The 19,199-nt window shown below is 33.2% G+C and overlaps 3 protein-coding genes across 3 annotated transcripts; 1 reads left to right on the forward strand and 2 right to left on the reverse strand.

Moving 5' to 3' along the window:
* Positions 1-762: 762 nt before the first annotated feature.
* LOC127135982 (uncharacterized) lies at positions 763-2,010 on the reverse strand. The gene is made up of 2 exons (XM_051062595.1): positions 1,688-2,010; positions 763-1,327 (listed from the first exon to the last, which is right to left on the reverse strand). Exons 1-2 carry the CDS (start codon positions 2,008-2,010, stop codon positions 763-765), a joined length of 888 nt encoding a protein of 295 aa, XP_050918552.1.
* Positions 2,011-8,881: 6,871 nt separating this feature from the next.
* On the forward strand, positions 8,882-9,986 carry LOC127073250 (nodulin-13-like). The gene is made up of 2 exons (NM_001426824.1): positions 8,882-9,279; positions 9,433-9,986. Exons 1-2 carry the CDS (start codon positions 9,096-9,098, stop codon positions 9,732-9,734), a joined length of 486 nt encoding a protein of 161 aa, NP_001413753.1. The 5' UTR covers positions 8,882-9,095; the 3' UTR covers positions 9,735-9,986.
* A 671-nt stretch (positions 9,987-10,657) lies between these two features.
* LOC127073251 (probable 60S ribosomal protein L14) lies at positions 10,658-12,343 on the reverse strand. Its single transcript, NM_001426825.1, has 5 exons — positions 12,265-12,343; positions 12,058-12,159; positions 11,320-11,449; positions 11,130-11,242; positions 10,658-11,000 (listed from the first exon to the last, which is right to left on the reverse strand). Exons 1-5 carry the CDS (start codon positions 12,265-12,267, stop codon positions 10,947-10,949), a joined length of 402 nt encoding a protein of 133 aa, NP_001413754.1. The 5' UTR covers positions 12,268-12,343; the 3' UTR covers positions 10,658-10,946.
* Between the last annotated feature and the right edge of the window lie 6,856 nt (positions 12,344-19,199).

Below are 19,199 nucleotides of genomic sequence, written 5' to 3' on the forward strand. Positions count from 1 at the left end.
ATACCGCCACTTGAAATCACATGATCGAGAAAACTCACTTCTCGTAATCAGAACTCACATTTGGATAACTTGGCATACAGCTTCTTCTCTTTCAAAACCTGGAGAATAGTACGAAGATGTCTAGCATGGTCTTCGTCTGATTTAGAATATACTAGAATATCATCAATAAACACCACTATAAATTGACCATAATAGGGATGGAAGATCCTATTCATATATTCCATAAATACACCAGGGGAATTAGACAAACCGAATGACATCACCGAGTACTCGTAGTGATTGTATCGTGTCCTGAATGTAGTCTTTTAGATATCTTCATCCTTCACTCGAATCTGATGATAACCCGACCTCAAGTCGATCTTACTAAAAACAAAGGCACCCACTAACTGATCCATAATGGCGTCGATCCTGGGAAGAGGATACTTATTCTTGATGGTGACCTTATTAAGATGACGATAATCAACACATAATCTCATATTGTCGTCTTTCTTCTTCACTGATAACACTGGAGCTCCCCAAGGTGATACACTTGATCTTCTAGTTAACTCTTTAGCTCACTCAATTCCGATGGAGACATTATATAAGGTGTCACCGACACGGGTCTAGTATCGGGTACTAAATCTATGGCAAACTCAACCTCTCTCTCTCTAGTGGTAGATCAGCAATATCATCAGGGAACACATCTGGAAATTCACACACTATAGGCAGGTCATCCAATGTCACTTTACCCTCAATTTTCTAGGAAGCAAACATCACAAACACTTAAGCTTCGTCTTTCATTAACTCTTCAACTTGTCTAGCAGAAATAAGCTGAGGACATTTCTCTTCCACAAACTCAGGAAACAATATTGTCTTGTTATAGCAGTTGATATAGAAACGGTTGAACTCCAACCAATTTATACCCAAGATAACATCAAGTTGACTCAACGGTAAGCAAACTAAGTTTATGCCAAACTCCCTACCATATATTGCCAACATACAATTCAAACAAACTAAATAAGTAGTTACCGACCCATTCGTTGGAGTATCGATAACCAAGCTACCATTCATAGCAGACACCACAAGACCCGATCTCTTCACACAATCAGTAGATACAAAATAATGTGTCGCACAAATATCAATGATAGTAATTAAAGGAATGTCATTAATGAAACAAATACCTCGGACTAGATTATCAGACTTAGAGGCATTTGCATCACTAAGAGCAAAAACCCTTCCACCAGCTTTCACATCCTCAGTCTTTTTAGGCTTTTGACACGGTGTACTAATATGACAGGTCTCACCATAGTTGAAGCAAGCAACACCAGTATTATTGCATTCAGTAGCTCTATGTCATGCCTTCCCATATTTTAAGCATATCAAAGTCGTACACTCTGAAGCACGATGACCAAGTACCCCACATTTGAAACATTTGAGAGGAGCAGGAGCACCTCCCCCACTTTGACTCTTCCTACCATTATTCCTATGCTAAATTTATGTTTACCCTTACCATCAGGAATGACATACGGCTTCCCTCAATTCTGATTACCACCTCTCTTATCATTGAGACTCTTGTAATGAGAGGATCTAGTACAACTGTCGTCATCGTAGATACGACACTTATTGACTAGAACGGAGAATTGACTAATTTCCTGATACCCAATAAACTGTTTGATCTCCAGGAAAAGTCCACTTTCAAACTTAATACATTTGGACAGCTTCTACCCCATTATAGTGAGGGCAAAATCTAGACAATTCCATAAATTTGGCGGTATAATTTGCAACAGTCATATCCCCTTGCTTAAATTCAAGGAATTCAATCTCCTTTTTGCTACGCACATCAGTAGGGAAATATTTTTCCGAGAATGCGCCCCTGAAAATAGCCCAAATAATCAGAATAACATTAGCCTCGAATCTATGTCTAGCATTATTCCACCAGTACTTTGGTTCCTCTAACAGCATGTGAGTACCATACTGAACCTTTTGAGTGTCTGCACGCTTGCAACCAAACTTGAGCGCCCTTCGAGTCATACCTTCCTATGAAAGTTGGTATCTTGTTTCTCTAAAACTTGTCTAGCCCACGGGATTCAGCATCTTCATCTTGTGGATTTTGTTGAGCTTGTAAAACTTGAGCCAAAGTTGTCAAGGCATCAACGATTGCACGATCATTTCTTCCAGTCATTTCTCTCTTACAACATCAAACAACTATTAGAAGAAACATTTTATTGATGGTGTCCACACACTTATCGTACACCAGGAAATAGATAAAATCACAAAAATATGGTCGGACCAACCGACCTGCTCTGATACCACTATGTAATACTTTAAACCCCGACTCTTAATATAAAAGAGAAAATTGTACTGTTTAGGAATGCTACTTCACACAAATCATGTATTTGATACAATATATTTTCAAACTTGCAGCGGAAAATCAAATAATTCTCATAATCATCAATAATATATTAAACCACCAAATAACGAAAATAAAGTTCAACAAAAAACTCCAAAACAAATCACGCGCCCATTCCCGGTTTTACACACCACAACAGATGACAACTAACTAAAAGCGATAAATAAAAAAATAATGAAGAAATATCCAAGACAGTCATCCACTCACAAGTGACTACTCCTGTTGAGTATTTGTGCATCGATTTGCACACAGCCAACAAAATAAACAAGAAATGGGTGAGAATATATCTTACAAATGTTAACAGTGAAATTCAGCAACAGAATAGTAATAACAAGTTCATGAATACATCATTCACACCCAAAAGCACAATCAAAATCAAATAATAATGTGAATGATAATGTTAATGCTAATGCCACCAACTTCTCATCAAAAATGCATGTGGTACCAAGTGTTTTGAATCAGAGGTATGTTACTGATTAACCCATATCTTTGATTCCTCTTGAATCGTGTCCCTCTCTGGACGTGAGACCGTCATAGTCCCTCTCTGAATTAAGACATCATTGGACCGAAGTTCTATCTAACTCGGAAATAAATGCATGCATGGTCATGTACAATGTAAGCATGCAACATCATCAACATCATAAAATCATAAACATCATCAACATCATAATATCATCATAAACATCATAAAATTATCAAAACATCATCATAAGGTTTCACTTCTGAACCTATAGGTTGTCAATCATAGGTCTTCACTATAATCCGTTCGAATGACTATTCATCAAAAATCACCAATTAAGATTGTCATTGTAATCCCTCTGGATTACTATACTAAAAAATTATGGTTTAAACAATTAATTGTTTTTCATCAAAAAGAGAAAAGTTATTTATTAGCCCAATCCCCTTACTCGTAAAAATTTCTTAGGGAAACTTAAAACACTTCAATACCTCTCAATTCCCAAAAACAACTCTAGAGTATACCAAAAATACTCTAAAGTATCCCATGTGTTATAATGGTGAAGGTTCACAGTGATAACTCTATTAAACATAAAGGCGGACAGTTTGACTCAAATTACTAAAAAGCGATCCTAAGATCACCGAAAGGGCTCCAACATCAAAAGTTGATCAAAAATCACCAAAGAAGTCTCGAACTCAGAAAATTGCCGAAAAACCCAAAATCATTGAAACCACCGAAACCGTTGCTCGACGATGGAAAATCGTCGTCGTCGTACGACGACTTTTTTTCCGCGTAGGCTCGCGCCTACGTGCAATCCGGCTTTGTCGGCCACACCACCCTTTTTATCGATCGCCGCCTCGCAGCCCCCCCCCCCCCCCCCCCCCCCCCCCCCCCCCCCCCCCCATCCCCGAAAATCCGATTTTTCAAAAATGTCTGGATTTTTTATTTTTTTAATTTCTGTTTTTTTTTCATGAAAAATGTCTCGTTTTTTGAAAGAAAAAAAAGGTTTTACAGTATTTGGGAATTTTTTGAAAAGTTGGATCGATTCTAGGAAAAACTAGGGAAACATATATAGTTCATCAAACAAAAGTAATTGGGAAACCAAACGACCCAAATAGAGTCATTCGAATTTCAGGGACAAAATCTCAACTCTACAAATGTGATCAAACAGCATAGCATAGGATTTATATAGATCACCACGATCAACCACAACAATCAACCAAATAATGTAAACCTACAAGCTGCACAATAAAGACCATAGGGGATGTATCATAAATTCCCTATTTGGGTCTCAGAGCAATCATATGAACATAAATTTCATTGATCATACCCGTAAGGTTTTTCCAAACCTTATTTGGCCAGAATCATACATATCATACAAATTAGGGAAAAACAGCATTACTCCAAGGCTCTAATATGACACTGTCCTGGCTACCTAAATCACTCATCAATAAGACAATTCTCCCCTACCTTAAAATTGTAGAGTTCTAGGTTAAGTTCATGTTACTCCTTCCTAAAGCTCTCCCTTAGGGTTTCTCCTAGCCACTTCTCTGACTTCTCTCAATTTCACGTAACAGTTTTTTCCAAATTCCGATTTTTTTTCTATTTATATATAACCTAATAGGTTTTGCAAATTCTCTATTTTTACCCAGAACACATCATTATCACAACTTAACCTTATAACTTTTCTAGAAACTTAATTTCTCCCACATTCTCAATTTTTCATAAATTATTATTTAAATTAGAAAACTATTTAAATTAACCAAATATTTAATTCAAATAATTATTTTATCAAAAAAAAATTATTTTCTACCTCTTTCAACCTATTAAAAATAATTAAATATATCTAACTATCTCCAATAACCTCAATAATAATATTTTACTTCTCTACTCTCAAATTCTATAACCCCCGTAATTGTTAAATTACCAAAATACCCATACACACAGAAAAATACCACAATTCATGTATAATGAATAAAACACATCAATAATTAAATAAAATACTTGCTTTTAAAGTCGAGGCGTTACAGAAACAATCTTCCCACTTTATGCCCATTCGTGATCACATTCCCTATCACCGGCTCATGCGCAAGACAACCAGCGAAAAAAAAAAAGTTAACATTATAATTTTTATCCAACAATTGACCAATAGACAATAAATTGGAAGCAATACCAGGTGAAACAAGTACATCCCAAAAATCAGAGTTTATGTCACCTACGTTAGTGATAGACATAGTATTACTATCAGCATATTGAATTCTTTTATTACCATGATAAGACTGTAAATTTTTGCAAGTATTCACAGGAACTTGTCATGTGATCAGATGCACGGGAATTAAGAAACCGTCGATGTATAATATTATAAGACTTACCCTTAATTCTTAAGCAGGGACGGAGCCATGTGAAGCAAAGAGTGGGCCTATGACCCCACTACCATAATTACAATATTAGTTTTTAATATTATAAATAATAATTATACAATAGATATACTACCATTAAAAAAACTTCTAAAATGACTCACATTTATTAAATAAATTTTGAATAATGTTATTTTTTATTCTTAATATTTTATTAAATTTAAAACTTAATCCATATTTTGCTTGTTCTATTTATTTAATTTTTGAAGAAAAAAATAATTTTCATTAAATAAATATTTTCAATAAAATATAAAATAATTCATTTTCATTTCTTTCTCTATTCCTATTCAACCCTATTTTACTCTTTCTCAGCAAAGACAAATCACACATATATTCCTCTTTCTCTCACCATAAAATGTCTCTCAATTTCTACTCTCTTTTTTAGGACCGATCCAATAAATTTAGGACCCTGTTATAATTTAAAAAATAGATTTAACATATAAAATTTATATCGAGTTTTTGAAAAAATCAGTATAAAATCATAAATTTTGAAACTAATTATGATTTTATTTTTTATAAAAGAAGAGACTACTTATATGACGCCGCTACTCATATATATTGACCTCATTACTCATAATTTCTGACTCCGTCTCTGTTCTTAAGGTTGAAATAGAGGAAAATATTATTTGTTGAATTATTTCAGGTTGTAGAGTTCCACAATTAGAAACACTAGTAACAGGAGGACCAACTAAAGAATTTGTAGTTCCACCAAACGCCTGCACCGAATGTTAGGTTGATTATGGAGGACGCGTGGGACAATCAGATATAATATGACCTTGTTGCTTGCAATAATTACATAACTTTTTACTACAATTACAAGAAATATGTCAAAATTGTTTGCAAGAGAAACATTGAACATGTCTCATATGACAATCTATACCTCTACTCGGATAAGCATATAGACTTTGAAATGACAATTTCATGAGACATGGATCATTGTGTAATGAGACATTGTTCCTCCCTTAGAAGTTCTTCAACACATGTATCCAAAGATGCAACAGAATTTCTATTAAGTAGAGCACCTCTGACAACTTCAAATTCTAAATGAAGTTTCATGAGAAACAAATCTCGGCTACTGGTGTTGTAAACCTCTTGGACAAGCGCGAGAGAAGTCTTGAGAACCTCAGCATGAATAAGAGTACAGTGTTTTATCCATATATTCAAAAATCCAAAATAATATTCTTGAATAGATAAATTACCTTGTTTGTAATTAGCTATCTCTAGCTCAAACCGAAAATGCTTGGATCCAAGTAACTATTTAAGCATCTTTAATTTCCCACTCATCTAATGCAACTTTATCTGTTGGTGCCTTGGAGACGGCAACTAGGTGACTTTATAATGTTGGAAAAATAACAAAAACACAAATTTTTACGCATGCGAAAGCATACCCACAAAAAGAAAAAGAACAAAAAATTCAAAAATAAAACTCAAAAAATCATAATTCAACTTGTAATTTTTACAATGATAATATTACAAACCTCTCACACAATTGCAATTTTTAAGTAGAAAATTGTGAACCCTACAAATTACAATTCCTGAACGAAAAAATTATAAACTCTTTCTCAATTATAATTTTTGGACGGAAAAAATTATAAACTCTTTCTCAATTATAATTTTTGGACGGAAAAAATGCAAATTCTCTCTCAATTATTTGACATAAAAATTGCAAACCCTCTAAACTACAATTTTTAGACGGAAAAATTACAAACTTTCTCAACAAACTATTTTTTGAATGAAAAAATAGGGAACTCTCTCAAATAATTATTTTTGAACGAAAAAATAAAAAATTCTCTCTAAACACACCACTATCTAAATCTCCAATACACCCCAAAACTAAATTTTGTTGTTGTGTGTAGAAACTAAAAATAATTATCTAAATCTCCAATGAACTGATTTTTTTGTTGCATTCCATGTGCACCAAACAACAGTTACCAAAAAAAAACTAGTATCACCGAACAACAAATTGATAAAACAATATCTTATCACCGAGCAACAAAACACCAATCATCGAAGGGACTATCGAACAATAATCTGCAATCATCAAACAACAATCTACAACCAGCAATCGCCGAAACAAATTAAATCGCCATCAATCGAATGATAATTAGATATCATAAAATGAAACAGAATCGATTGCAACCAACTTAAAAAGAATCGATTGCAATAAACACATATTTGTTTGCGATAAGCACATAATCGAGATGACATTGTAGCAATGAAAATCACAAAGACGAAATCATGAAATGGCAACCGAAAAGTCAAAATTGCAAGAAGCTGCATGGTCTCTATTTCCAAAGAAACGATTTCAAAACGAACACGGACAAAGAACATGGTTACAAGAGAGAGAACCATTTGTTCAACTAAGATGCAAGATTTTGTAGGTTTGATCAAACCTTCCGATCTAATAACATGACAGGAAAATTGACTTAACGTCTTTCTCTACTGTATTTCATATTATATATAATAGTGTTTGTAATTATAATTCATAATGACTAGTCTTCTATTCTATGAAGGTAAATTATTAACAATAAAAATAAAGATTATTCTCTTATTAACGACTTTTTCACAACATTGTCCTTTTTTTCTGAACTGGAAGATCAAACAAAGCATTGATATCAATTATTTAAGACTCTGAGAAAATCAGGAACACCAACGGGACATTTAATGCTCTACGGCCACAAGAGAGAGACATCGTGTCTCCATTCAAAACCTTAAGTCATTAATTATATGGATTATCTCTCTTATAAATCCAACGTTATGCATATTCATAGTCGATAAGAGACTTAATCACTCGCATGTGCACCCAATAGTTCACAACCCTAATAATGGCTTTTGATTCTCGATTGAAGATAATATTATTTTTCATAATCCAGATATTCCATGTGGTTGCAAGCATATGAGACCTTTCACCTTCTTGTTTTTCTTCCCTTTAAATAGTTCACTAAACACTAAGAAATGCTCAATTCCCATAACATTTCTAACGAGCGACACTCTAATCCAATTACAAATATGATACCACTACTCAATCGCAAACTGGCAATGGACAAATTTGTGCTCACTAGTTTTTGGGACTCGGTTACATAACACACAAGCAGCATTATTTTGATCTAAAATCCCTCTAGCTAATAGACAATCTCGTGTGGGTAAATAGATTATGAACCCATATATATATATATATATATATATATATATATATATATATATATATATATATATATATATATATATATATATATACTCCCTCCGTTCCTTTATAAGTGTCACTTTCTTAAAAAAGAATGTTTCTTTTTAATTGTTACTTGCAAAGTTCAAGGTAGTATTAATTACAATTTTGTCAAAATTACCCCTACATAATGATTGCAGAGAGAGAAAAAATAAAGTGAATGTAATAAATAATTAAGGGTATTATAGATAAAAGAAGAATTATTGTTTGAAAAGTAATAATAATGATTAACTTTCTTGATACGTCTAAAAAGTCAAAAAATGACACTTAAAAAGTAACGGAGAAAGTATGTATATATATAAAATTAATCTAACATCCATAGATCATAGAGGTTTATGTTCAACATGTGAGTGGAGACTTTTTCTTTTAGCTTAATATCTAATAAGGCCTTAAGCAAAAACCAAGTAGATTAATTCAATTAATTTGACAAATAAAGTATAAACAAGTCATCAACATGAAGTTGAAAATTTAAACAAGTTAAATAAAGTTTCGTGTTCTAGAGGGAACTTCACAGTAACCATTTTCATCTCCTATAAATGAATGCATATGCCAACATATTAACCCACACCAAAACAAAGAGCATACATTGTCTAATCCTTAATCATCATCATGGGTGTTTTCACTTCAGAAAGCGATTATGTTTCTTCAGTCCCCATTGGAATACTATACAAAGCCATTGTGGAAGATGGAAACATCGTCTACCAAAAAGCTTTACCACAATTCATCGAGAGAGCTGAAACTCTCGAAGGAGATGGAGGTCCTGGAACCATCAAGAAGATTACTTTTGTGGGAGGTAATCAAATATTTAATTTAAAAAAAAAATGTTAATTTATAAATATAAATAATTTATTTATATTAATACATAGATATAAATAAATACTGTGTCAATAATGGACTAACAGTTTACACTATTTTTAGTTCATTTAAAAGTATTTTTGTTTTGTAGGTCTTGGGTCTACTAAGCAGCATGTAGATGTGGTAGACAAAGAAAACTATGTGTACAGTTATAGTGTATATGAAGGTATTGCTTTGTCGGATCAACCTCTAGAGAAAATATGTTTTGAATACAAATTTGTTCCAACCTCTGAGGGAGGGTGCATTGTGAAATCAACAACTAAGTATTATAGTAAAGGTGATGCTGAAGTTAGTGAAGAATATTTGGAAGGTGGAATTCAGAGATCTGATGGTTTCACCAAGGCTATTGAGGGTATTCTCTTGGCTAATCCTGATTACGACAAAGATTGTTAATTGATGAGATCCGTTTATCTGTTTCTCTGTTGTCTTTTCTGTGTTTGTTGTGTTGCTTTATGTTCCAATAGTTAAATAATAATCATTTCAAATGTGCATTGTGAAAAAGAGTTTGTAAGAGCTTATTCATAAGTTGTTTGTATACCTCTTAATAATAATTTCTTTATGCTTCTGTATATTAAGGACTTCTATATTATTTTTTAAGGACCGGATAAAAGTGAATAAATCCTATAATATGACTAAACCAAATTAAATCGGATAATTCAATTCATTAAACCGATCTTTATAACAAAATTATAGAATTAATAAAGCAGGCAAATGAACCGGCTATCTAAAAGAATCACACTACCTAGGCAATTTCTAAATTTTAAAACTCCATAATTTAACAAGTTAATTCTTTAAATTTAAATTTTAAACATAAATTCAAATTTTAAACATAATCAGTATAAATTTCAAATTCTAAAAAGTCTATTAATAATATATTTTATTTTAAGAAATGAAAGTTATTCCTAATAAATTTTAAACAACTTATATTTTATTTTATTTTAATTATCAAAAATAGTGTCATTTTAGACGAGAAAAACAAAAACATACATTCAATCAATCGGTTCTCATTGATTAATAGTTTGCCCAAACTAACATTCAAATAAAACTAATAACTCAACAGTTCGACCAGTGAATCCAGTTTTTAAAACCCTGATTACAAGTCTATCCGGTTTTTTAAACCCAATTACAAGCCTATCTCTAATCAGTGTAGTATCTCAAATTTTATACATGTTTACTTTTAAACTTCAGTTGGTAGATTAAAATAATTAGGATTGCAAAAAAGAAGTTAATAAAGCATGTTATCTTCAAAGTGAACATAACCAAGTGGGTCTAGAATCTTAAAGAGACTGGCCGAGCGTATGTTATACTAGTGTAACTTACTAGAGGAACTTACCCTTATAATGATAAAAATACAGTTGCAAATAAACAGCAGTTGCCATCATATGCAGTGAGATTTCTATTAGTCTTAGAACATCTTAAAAACCAAAATATGCAATCATCCCCAAGCAAAAGAAAAACTTGGCAAGTACAGAACATCAATCCACTAATATGAGCCTTTCTAGGAAGTCACTCAACGATGACATAGAATATCGTAAAACAAACAGGGAAGTACTATAATCAAAAGAAAATCATTGGAAGATTCAAAAATAGATCACTAAATAACACCTAAGCTGCAGTCTTCTTCAGCTTAGCAAGCTCTTGCCTAACACCAGCTGCCCTCTGCATAAGCCAAAAATGAATAATTTCAACTTAATAACTCAATTCAACCCCATACAAGCCACTCAACTGATACTACTAATATCAGAAACAAGAAGAAAAAGAAGCATAGGTGTGTAAATTGAAACAAACCTTGATCTTTGCCAACATTATCTTGAACCTATCAAAATCATTGAGTGCTGCTCTAGTCTTCTTCACAATCAGTTTTCTACCCCATGAGCTCTTTGCCCACTTGTTCTTAACATCTGTTTAAGAACAAAACAAACCATTAACAAAAGAATACAACAGCAAATTCAGATTCTTGTTTAAAAGTAGTTCCAACCAGCAGCCTCCAAAGCTTTGATAAGATCCTTCTTCTTGGGAACCCTCTTAATATCAATCTTAAGATCAGTGAGTGAAAGCCTCTTGAAATTTATTGGGGACCTCTCCATATCAGGAGCATCAACAAGAGCCTGTTTGAACATATCGTACACAATTTACAACAAGCATATCCAACTCAACAAAAATGTACACAACCCAATCTCACAATTTAGAACAAGCATATCCAACTCAACAAAAATGTACACAACCCAATCTCACAATTTTTTCAACCAAATTTAATACAATAAGGTATCAAATCAAACTATACATAGAGAAGGTTTTAAAAAACAGTACCGCGAAAAAGGCCACAACAAAACAGTATCAGATACCAATACTATTATTAACCACAAATCGTGATTAATTCACACTGTCACCACCGCAATCACAGTTACAACACTTGTAACTAACAAAATCGCAAAAGCCTTCACGGAACCACGAACTATATTTCAAATTCTAACTTTGCCTAGGCTACTAACAAATTGCTAGAAACTACATTAAATTCAACACACAGACACAAATCAAAACCACTGGCCATAGAAAACGTTAATTCACCAATAAAACCCTAATTTTTTGGTAATGAAAAATTCAAACTTTTTCGCTTCAATTTTCTAAGAAACCTAAGCTTAAACATTGGAACCACTTGGATCTGATAATTAAGAAAAAATAGTAAAGAGCGAAATTGATATATAAATATGCATACTCTGGTTTGGTCGATGACATCGACGATGACAACGAGTCTACCATAGTCTTTACCGTAGTTGATAAGAGCAACCCTTCCAATCTCAACGAACCTCTTGAAAGGCTGAAAAAAGTTCAGAAAAAAACAATACAGATGCTAGTGTTAGAGTGAGAAGAGTCGGAAATAGGAATGGAAGAAAGGATGAGAAAGAGTGGTGAGAAAACTCGCCATTTTTTCTAGGGTTTCTGAGACTCAAGCTTGAAGAACGGAGAGAGTGAAAAAGGTGAGAGGCGGGTTTTTGTTAAGGTGATTTGTTGGGCTTAGAGTGACGGGTTCGGGTTGTATGTAAGACTAGCCCAATCTTTGGGCCCAATTTGCTCTAACTCTAGAAAGCTAGATATGACTTGTTAGGAGGATATTTAATAATTTAATTAACACTAAAAAAACATCTATCTTTTATTTATATATATATATATATATACATATATATATATATATATATATATATATATATATATATATATATATATAAAAGGGAGTAAAAGCTTTTCTTAAAAAAAATTTAATATTGTTGTTTATGATTGAATTCGAATTCAAAATTTCTAAAATTCCTATTATTTCAACCAAGTGTTTAGGTAATTGGTGGATATAGATTTAAAAAAATTGGTGGGTTTGCTAAAATCAAATTATTATGTACTTGATGATTATTTTACTTCATTCAAACTAAAATATTTTACAAGATTGAATATTGGGTTTGGCTAAACACAACTCAAACAATCTTACTCTTGGGTAAAAAAAATATCTATTTTATTTTATAAAAGCTAAATATTTGACTTTTCTACTTTTTATTAAATCAATTTAATAGATAGTAGTGCAGAAAAATTTTATGGTTTTATTCGGATGGATATCCAAATTAATATAAGTTGGATTTTTTTGATTTGGTTTGGAACCAAACATTAGAAAAATTAAACTAATTTAATTTACTTGACTTGCATTAGACTTTTGGGTTCATTGAGACTGATTTGATTCATCACCCTTATTAATGTTTTTATATAAATGATTTATCACATAGTTAATTAGTCAGACAAGTTATTTATTCTAAATTTAAAAAAAATAGTTAATTAGTCATACAAGTTATTTATGGGTAATGCTAACTTGTGCCCCAAGGGCACATGTTAAGAAACCCACAAATGGAAAATTTGTATTGAAAAAATAAATAAAATTATTAGTTATAAATTTTTAATAAATTCAATACACAATTTTCAAGAATTTATTTCTATATTGATCTCTTAACTTGTGCCCTTGAGGCACAAGTTAGCATTACCCGTTATTTATTTGATTCATCACCTTAATCGAGGTTTCAACTGTGATTATTTATTCTAAATTTAAAAAAATAGTTAAAAAATTTAAAATACTTTTGTCTTAAAATTAACTTTAAATACACTTTATACTATGTTGAATTGAATTTATCTATAGATTGAATTGGATTAAAATGACAATCAGAATTTTTTCATTGGTGATGGTTCATTGGTGATGGCAAAATTATACTGAGGTTCTTTTAAGTTATTTTTTTTAACCGATTGTTTCTTTTAGTTTTTTTTAACAACTTGGTATTTTAAGTTATCAAACGTGTGCATCGTTATCCATATTTAACAGAGTGAATGTGTTAATTGTTGATGCAATTATTTTGAATGGTATGAGAATGATGAAGTACAACCAAAAATACAACGGCCACACATTTCTAAATGTTCGAAATACTAGAAAAAAGATGTATAAATCACCTTAAAGGACCAAATTGTTACATAAAAAAAACTTAAAGGATCGGTCTATTACAAAAAATAACTTAAAGGATCTCGTATAATTTTGCATAAAATTTATAAAAATTTAAAAATACTTTTTCCTAGAAATTAACTTCTGAATGCACTACGTATCATGTTGTTTATATGATTTCACTCAAAAAAATGACTAAAAGAGTGTGTTTGGAAGTCAAAATTTGGATATTATTATCTCTAGCAAAAGTTTAAGATATATTCGTAGGAAATAGTAAATTTTTGGTATTGCTGCAAAATAAAAATTAATAGGAAATTCTGGAGTAAAATCCATAGGAAATTCGCAGGTGATCTTTGATGTTTGAAAATTAACTTACGGAGGAGCCCTCTTCCACTTTGAACGTTTGACAATATTAGTTGTGTAACATTCTGCAGGTATATTCACAGAGAATGTTAAACATTAATAAAACATGCAAAGTTTGTTGTGTAAAACTGCATGGTGCGTCTAGAAGACATACGATTTTGGAGAAATATATAGGATGTATTGAGTAACCCCCTTCTTCAATTCAAACCCTATTATTTTCAACAGGAGTATATTGGGTCATCCATAACCAATTTAACTTATGTCTAATAGTATTAATAGATCCTTATGTTGATTTAGGCTTTCTTCTCCCTTAAATTGCCTCCACCATCAACTCATAATCAAAATCGGAGATGACATGTTTGAAGCAACAATCCAAGACAAACTCCATTGTTATGGATATGGTGTGAGCCTCAATTGTCATGGTATTGTTGAATCTATCTTATTCTCCCATGCTCGTTACATATTACAACATTAATGCCACATCTTCTTTCAACAAATAAATTACCATCAGCAGGACATTATTCAAAGTTAGGTTTTTGAGGATCCGCCTATGTTGAGTCTTTTTGTTGTTTTTCTTATTATTATTACTATTAAGGTGAATGATTGTCTTTAAGATTAAGCGCATTGTTGAAACCAAAAACACATTGCATGGTGTGTTATGTGGATTATATAGCATGTATGTTTTTAATTATATAGCTAGGGTTTCATCATTTCACCAACCAGTTCGCTAAGTTGAAGTTTATACTAAGGAGGGACCCAAACCGTATTTAGAAGATCCATATACACTCTATAAAGCAATGCTCGATAATTTTAAAGTTATTGTTGTATCTAGGACTCAAAAGATGACATTGGATGTCTCTTTTAATAAGATTCTCCTTAATAAGGATGATATTGTCAATTATGCTCAAAATTATGGTTTGGTGTCAATGGGTATCTTTAGACTTCTATGAACCTTGCATTTGTTTGATTACAAATTCATCTCGAAAGAACTAGTCCATCTTGGTTTCCACTTGACGTTAAATGCCATTGTCAAACCCAACAAAGAGTCGAGCGCTAACGGGAATTCAAGCAGATCATCGACTTCAGCCTATATAAGTAAGAAGAAGAATGTTAAATATTGGTAGAACTTAATGAAAACAATTGCATATTTATTACACGAATAAACCTTAATCATTGTGTTGTACATTTAAGTAGCAAATACTCCCAATAGATGCGAACTCTCTCGATCCCAGATAACAAAGGTAAAACGCCATCCAAAATGCACTTTAATTTCAATTTTATACCTACAAGGGTGCTATATAATTGACATAGTAAAATTGATGTCAAATTATGTGATAGGGAGATGAACTAGTGCATGAGATATTGAAATAAAAGTTGGTTACCTAAATATTTTAGCTTTAGTGGTATGGCCATTATCTCATATAAAAGGTGGTTCCCCTTATATACCTTTGGGCAATAATGGTATGTCTGATAATACCATCCTTATTGTGATACTTTGAGTTATGTCTGATAATACCATCCTTATTGTGATACTTTGAGTTTTTTAATGGTGGTGACGGTAATACAGAATGTAACCTGAGTTATAATACCATCCAACATCGTTGCTACTTTCATTTAGGATAGTATAGTGAAGGATTTATATTTGCATGTTTTATAATGTTTCGGAAATGTATTTCCGGAGACATTTCAAAAATGCATTTTAGGAATAATTTAAATTATTAAAATGGGTGTGGCTCAAAATGAGTTGTATTGCATGAGGTGCGTCCGAAGATATATCTCCAGAATCTGAGAGGCATTTTTGAATTTTTACGTGGTGTCTAAATAGTATATATGGTTCATTAATAAATTCCCAAACTTTTTTCCACCTCTAGACGATTCGGCCTTCAAATTTCAGACGTGTAACTATATTTGACCTAAGAATATACATTTTTCAATACAATCACGATTTAGTTGCTATTTTTGAATTTCATACAAACATTGTTAGAACAAGCAACCACAAAGTTGGTGAAACTTGGAATGAGTAAGTTTGGTGTGTGGAAAGTGAAAGAGGAGAATAATGAGAGAGAGAGAGAGAGAGAGAGAGAGAGATGGATAATTAAGGGTGAGAATGAGATATTACATTAACTAGGGTGAGAGTGCACCATATACACTTGTATATAGATTATACAATGATTGGAATACACTTTGACCGAGTACAATAGCAAAAAAAACAAAACTCGGGCTCGTAACTGGTTACGCCAAAGTGGGTAACCGGTTACACCTGAAGCTAATCAATTCTAGTGGTAACCGGTTACACCAATTCTGGTAACCATTTACGCCTTCGAAACCAAACTTCTATGCTACTGAACTGCATATATGCACTTGAATTATCACTCAAACTTCAACATACCACCTTAATTCAAGTGTTGCAAGTCTATCATCCTCATGCTCATCTTCAACCTCTTGAAAACATCATTTGTGACTCCCTTTGTCAACAAATCAGTAACTTGGTCCCCGCTTCTGCAGTATCCCAATTGTAACCACCCTTCACCAATTATTTTCCTCAAATAGTGGAACCTATTCTATATGTGCTTGTTCCTTCCATGTACAGTTGGGTTTTTAGCAAGATTAATCGCGGAAGCATTGTCAATGAAGAGTGTGACAACCTCACCCTCATTGTTGCTCAGCTCCTCCAATATATTCATAAGCCATAGGCTTGATACACACATAACGAAGTGGCAATGTACTCGGCCTCACAAGATAAAAATGCAACTATTGGTTCCTTCTTTGAACACCAAGAGATTGGTGTTATACCAAACATAAAGATGTATCTAGCTGTAGACTTCTGGTCATCTTTATTTTTGCACCAGTTAGAATCGGTAAAATTGAGCAGATTGCATTTTCTGCCTATACTCGCTGCGTGAAAGAGTATTCTGCAGCCAACAAAACCCTTGACATGGCGCAAGATCCTCTTGACTGCTTCCATATGAGACACCTTCGGCCACTCCATAAATTTACTCATAATACAGACACTAAATGTTAAGTCGGGTCGCGTATTGCAGAAGTAACGCAAAGATCCAATCAACCCCCTATATTGAGTTGGATCAACATCTTCCTCATCCTCATTCTTAGACAATTGCAACATTGGTTCATCTGGAGAAATGGCAGCATTGCAATGCTTCATTTCACACTTTCCAATATCTCAAGAGAATATCTCTTTTGATGCATAAGCAACCCCATTTTGGACTTATGGGCCTCGATGCCAAGAAAGTAAGTCATGAAACCAAGGTCCGTCATCTCAAATTCATGCATAAGCTCACTCTTAAACTTTGAAATGCACTCACCATTGCTTCTTGTGATCAATAAATCATCCACATATAGACAGATGATGATTAATCATTCACTAGCATTCGTCTTCACATACATTCCATGCTCCTATACACATTTCTTAAAGCCAATTTCCTTTAGGAAACCATCAATTCTTCTATTCCAAACTCTTGGGGCTTGCTTTAGACCATATAGCTTTTTCTTTAACTTGTAGAATTTCAGCTTTTGGTCTTTCACAACAAAAGCAGGGGGTTATCCTACATATACCTCCTTTTCAAGTGATTCATTCAAAATCTCACCCTTCGGATTTTCCTTCACTTTGAACACCCGTTTCACTCCAATTGCCTTATTCCCTTTTGGTAGATCAACTAGCTCCCAAGTACTATTTTTCTCAATGGATTCCAATTCCTCTTTCATAGAACAGATCCACTTTGGATCACTTAAACCCTCCTCCGCACTAACGGGTTCGGATTCGGCCATAAGTGCAAAATGGACGAAATCGCCATCATTGACCTTATTATCACGAAACAACTTACAATCTTGGAGCCTCTGAGGCAAACCCTTTTACCTTGTTGACATCCTGACATTTCCTTCATTTCGGGCTTCGATGGTATGTTGTTATGTACTTCCTGCTACCTCAAAATCCAAAAAATAGTACCTATAACCGGTTACAGGAATCTGGTAATCGGTTACAGCCTGCATGTAACCGGTTATAAACTTATGGTAACCGGTTACACCCTATTACAGCTGCTTCATTTCATCGATCATCATATCCTGACTAATCACAATCCTCCTATTAACAACATCAAACAATTTGTAATCACCGATAGAGTGATATCCAACAAGAATCATCACCTCCTTCTTATCATCCAACTTCTTTCTAAGTTGACCTGGAACATGTCGGTATGCAATGGAACCAAAAACTTTCAAGTGGTTCAGATTTGGCTTAAACCCCGATCATGCTTCCTCCGGTGTTACATTTTCCAACTTCCTAGTAGGGCACATATTCAACAAATAGGCTGTTGTAGATACAACTTCTCCCCATAGCTCCTTCGACAAGTTTTTCCCCTTCAACATGCTTCTCACCATGTTCATAATCGATCGATTCTTCCTTTCAGCTACACTATTTTGTTGTGTTGTATAGGCTGGTACTACCTCACGTACAATGCCTTCTTTATTACAAAACTTCCCAAAATCATTTGAGACATATTCACCTCCATCATCCGTTTTGAGCACTTTGAGCTTGTGACCACTTTGCCTCTCCACCATGGACTTGAACTTCTGAAACACTTTGAATACCCCATCCTCTCTCTTGATTAGGTATGTTTTATAGCTTCTTACTATAATCGTTGATAAAAGTGAAAAAATACTTGTTACCGCCAATGGTATCTACTTGCATAGGCCCACACACATCCTAATACACCATCTCAAGGCGACTCTTGGCTCTTGGGTATGTATCATTGCTGAATTTTCCCTTATGTTGCTTATCTTACACACATTCTTGACACATTTTAGTTGGTATATTGATAGATGGCAGCCTCGTTACCATATCATTCTTTTGCAAATTCTTGAGATTTCTAAAATTGAGATGCCTAAGACGATAGTGTCACATCCATTATTTTCTACTTACTGAAGTAGCAAGACATCTATGCTCCTTAACCTTCAAGTCAACCTTGAAGGTTCTACTGGCAGCCATATGCACTTTGAGGACCAAAACTCCATTT

Source organism: Lathyrus oleraceus, chromosome 4, assembly GCF_024323335.1.
Source record: "Lathyrus oleraceus cultivar Zhongwan6 chromosome 4, CAAS_Psat_ZW6_1.0, whole genome shotgun sequence".
In the NCBI taxonomy this organism is placed as follows: Eukaryota; Viridiplantae; Streptophyta; class Magnoliopsida; order Fabales; family Fabaceae; genus Lathyrus; species Lathyrus oleraceus.

Coding starts and splice junctions, on each gene's coding strand:
- LOC127135982 (XM_051062595.1), bottom strand. CDS start 2,010: ATGACTCGAAGGGCGCTCAAGTTTGGTTGCAAGCGTGCAGACACTCAA. Junction 1,328..1,687: donor GGGGTAGAAGCTGTCCAAAT/GTATTAAGTTTG, acceptor GGCATGACATAG/AGCTACTGAATGCAATAATA.
- LOC127073251 (NM_001426825.1), bottom strand. Junction 11,450..12,057: donor ATGTCATCGACCAAACCAGA/GTATGCATATTT, acceptor ATGTTCAAACAG/GCTCTTGTTGATGCTCCTGA. Junction 11,243..11,319: donor CAAAGCTTTGGAGGCTGCTG/GTTGGAACTACT, acceptor GTTCTTAAACAG/ATGTTAAGAACAAGTGGGCA.
- LOC127073250 (NM_001426824.1), top strand. CDS start 9,096: ATGGGTGTTTTCACTTCAGAAAGCGATTATGTTTCTTCAGTCCCCATT. Junction 9,280..9,432: donor GAAGATTACTTTTGTGGGAG/GTAATCAAATAT, acceptor TTTGTTTTGTAG/GTCTTGGGTCTACTAAGCAG.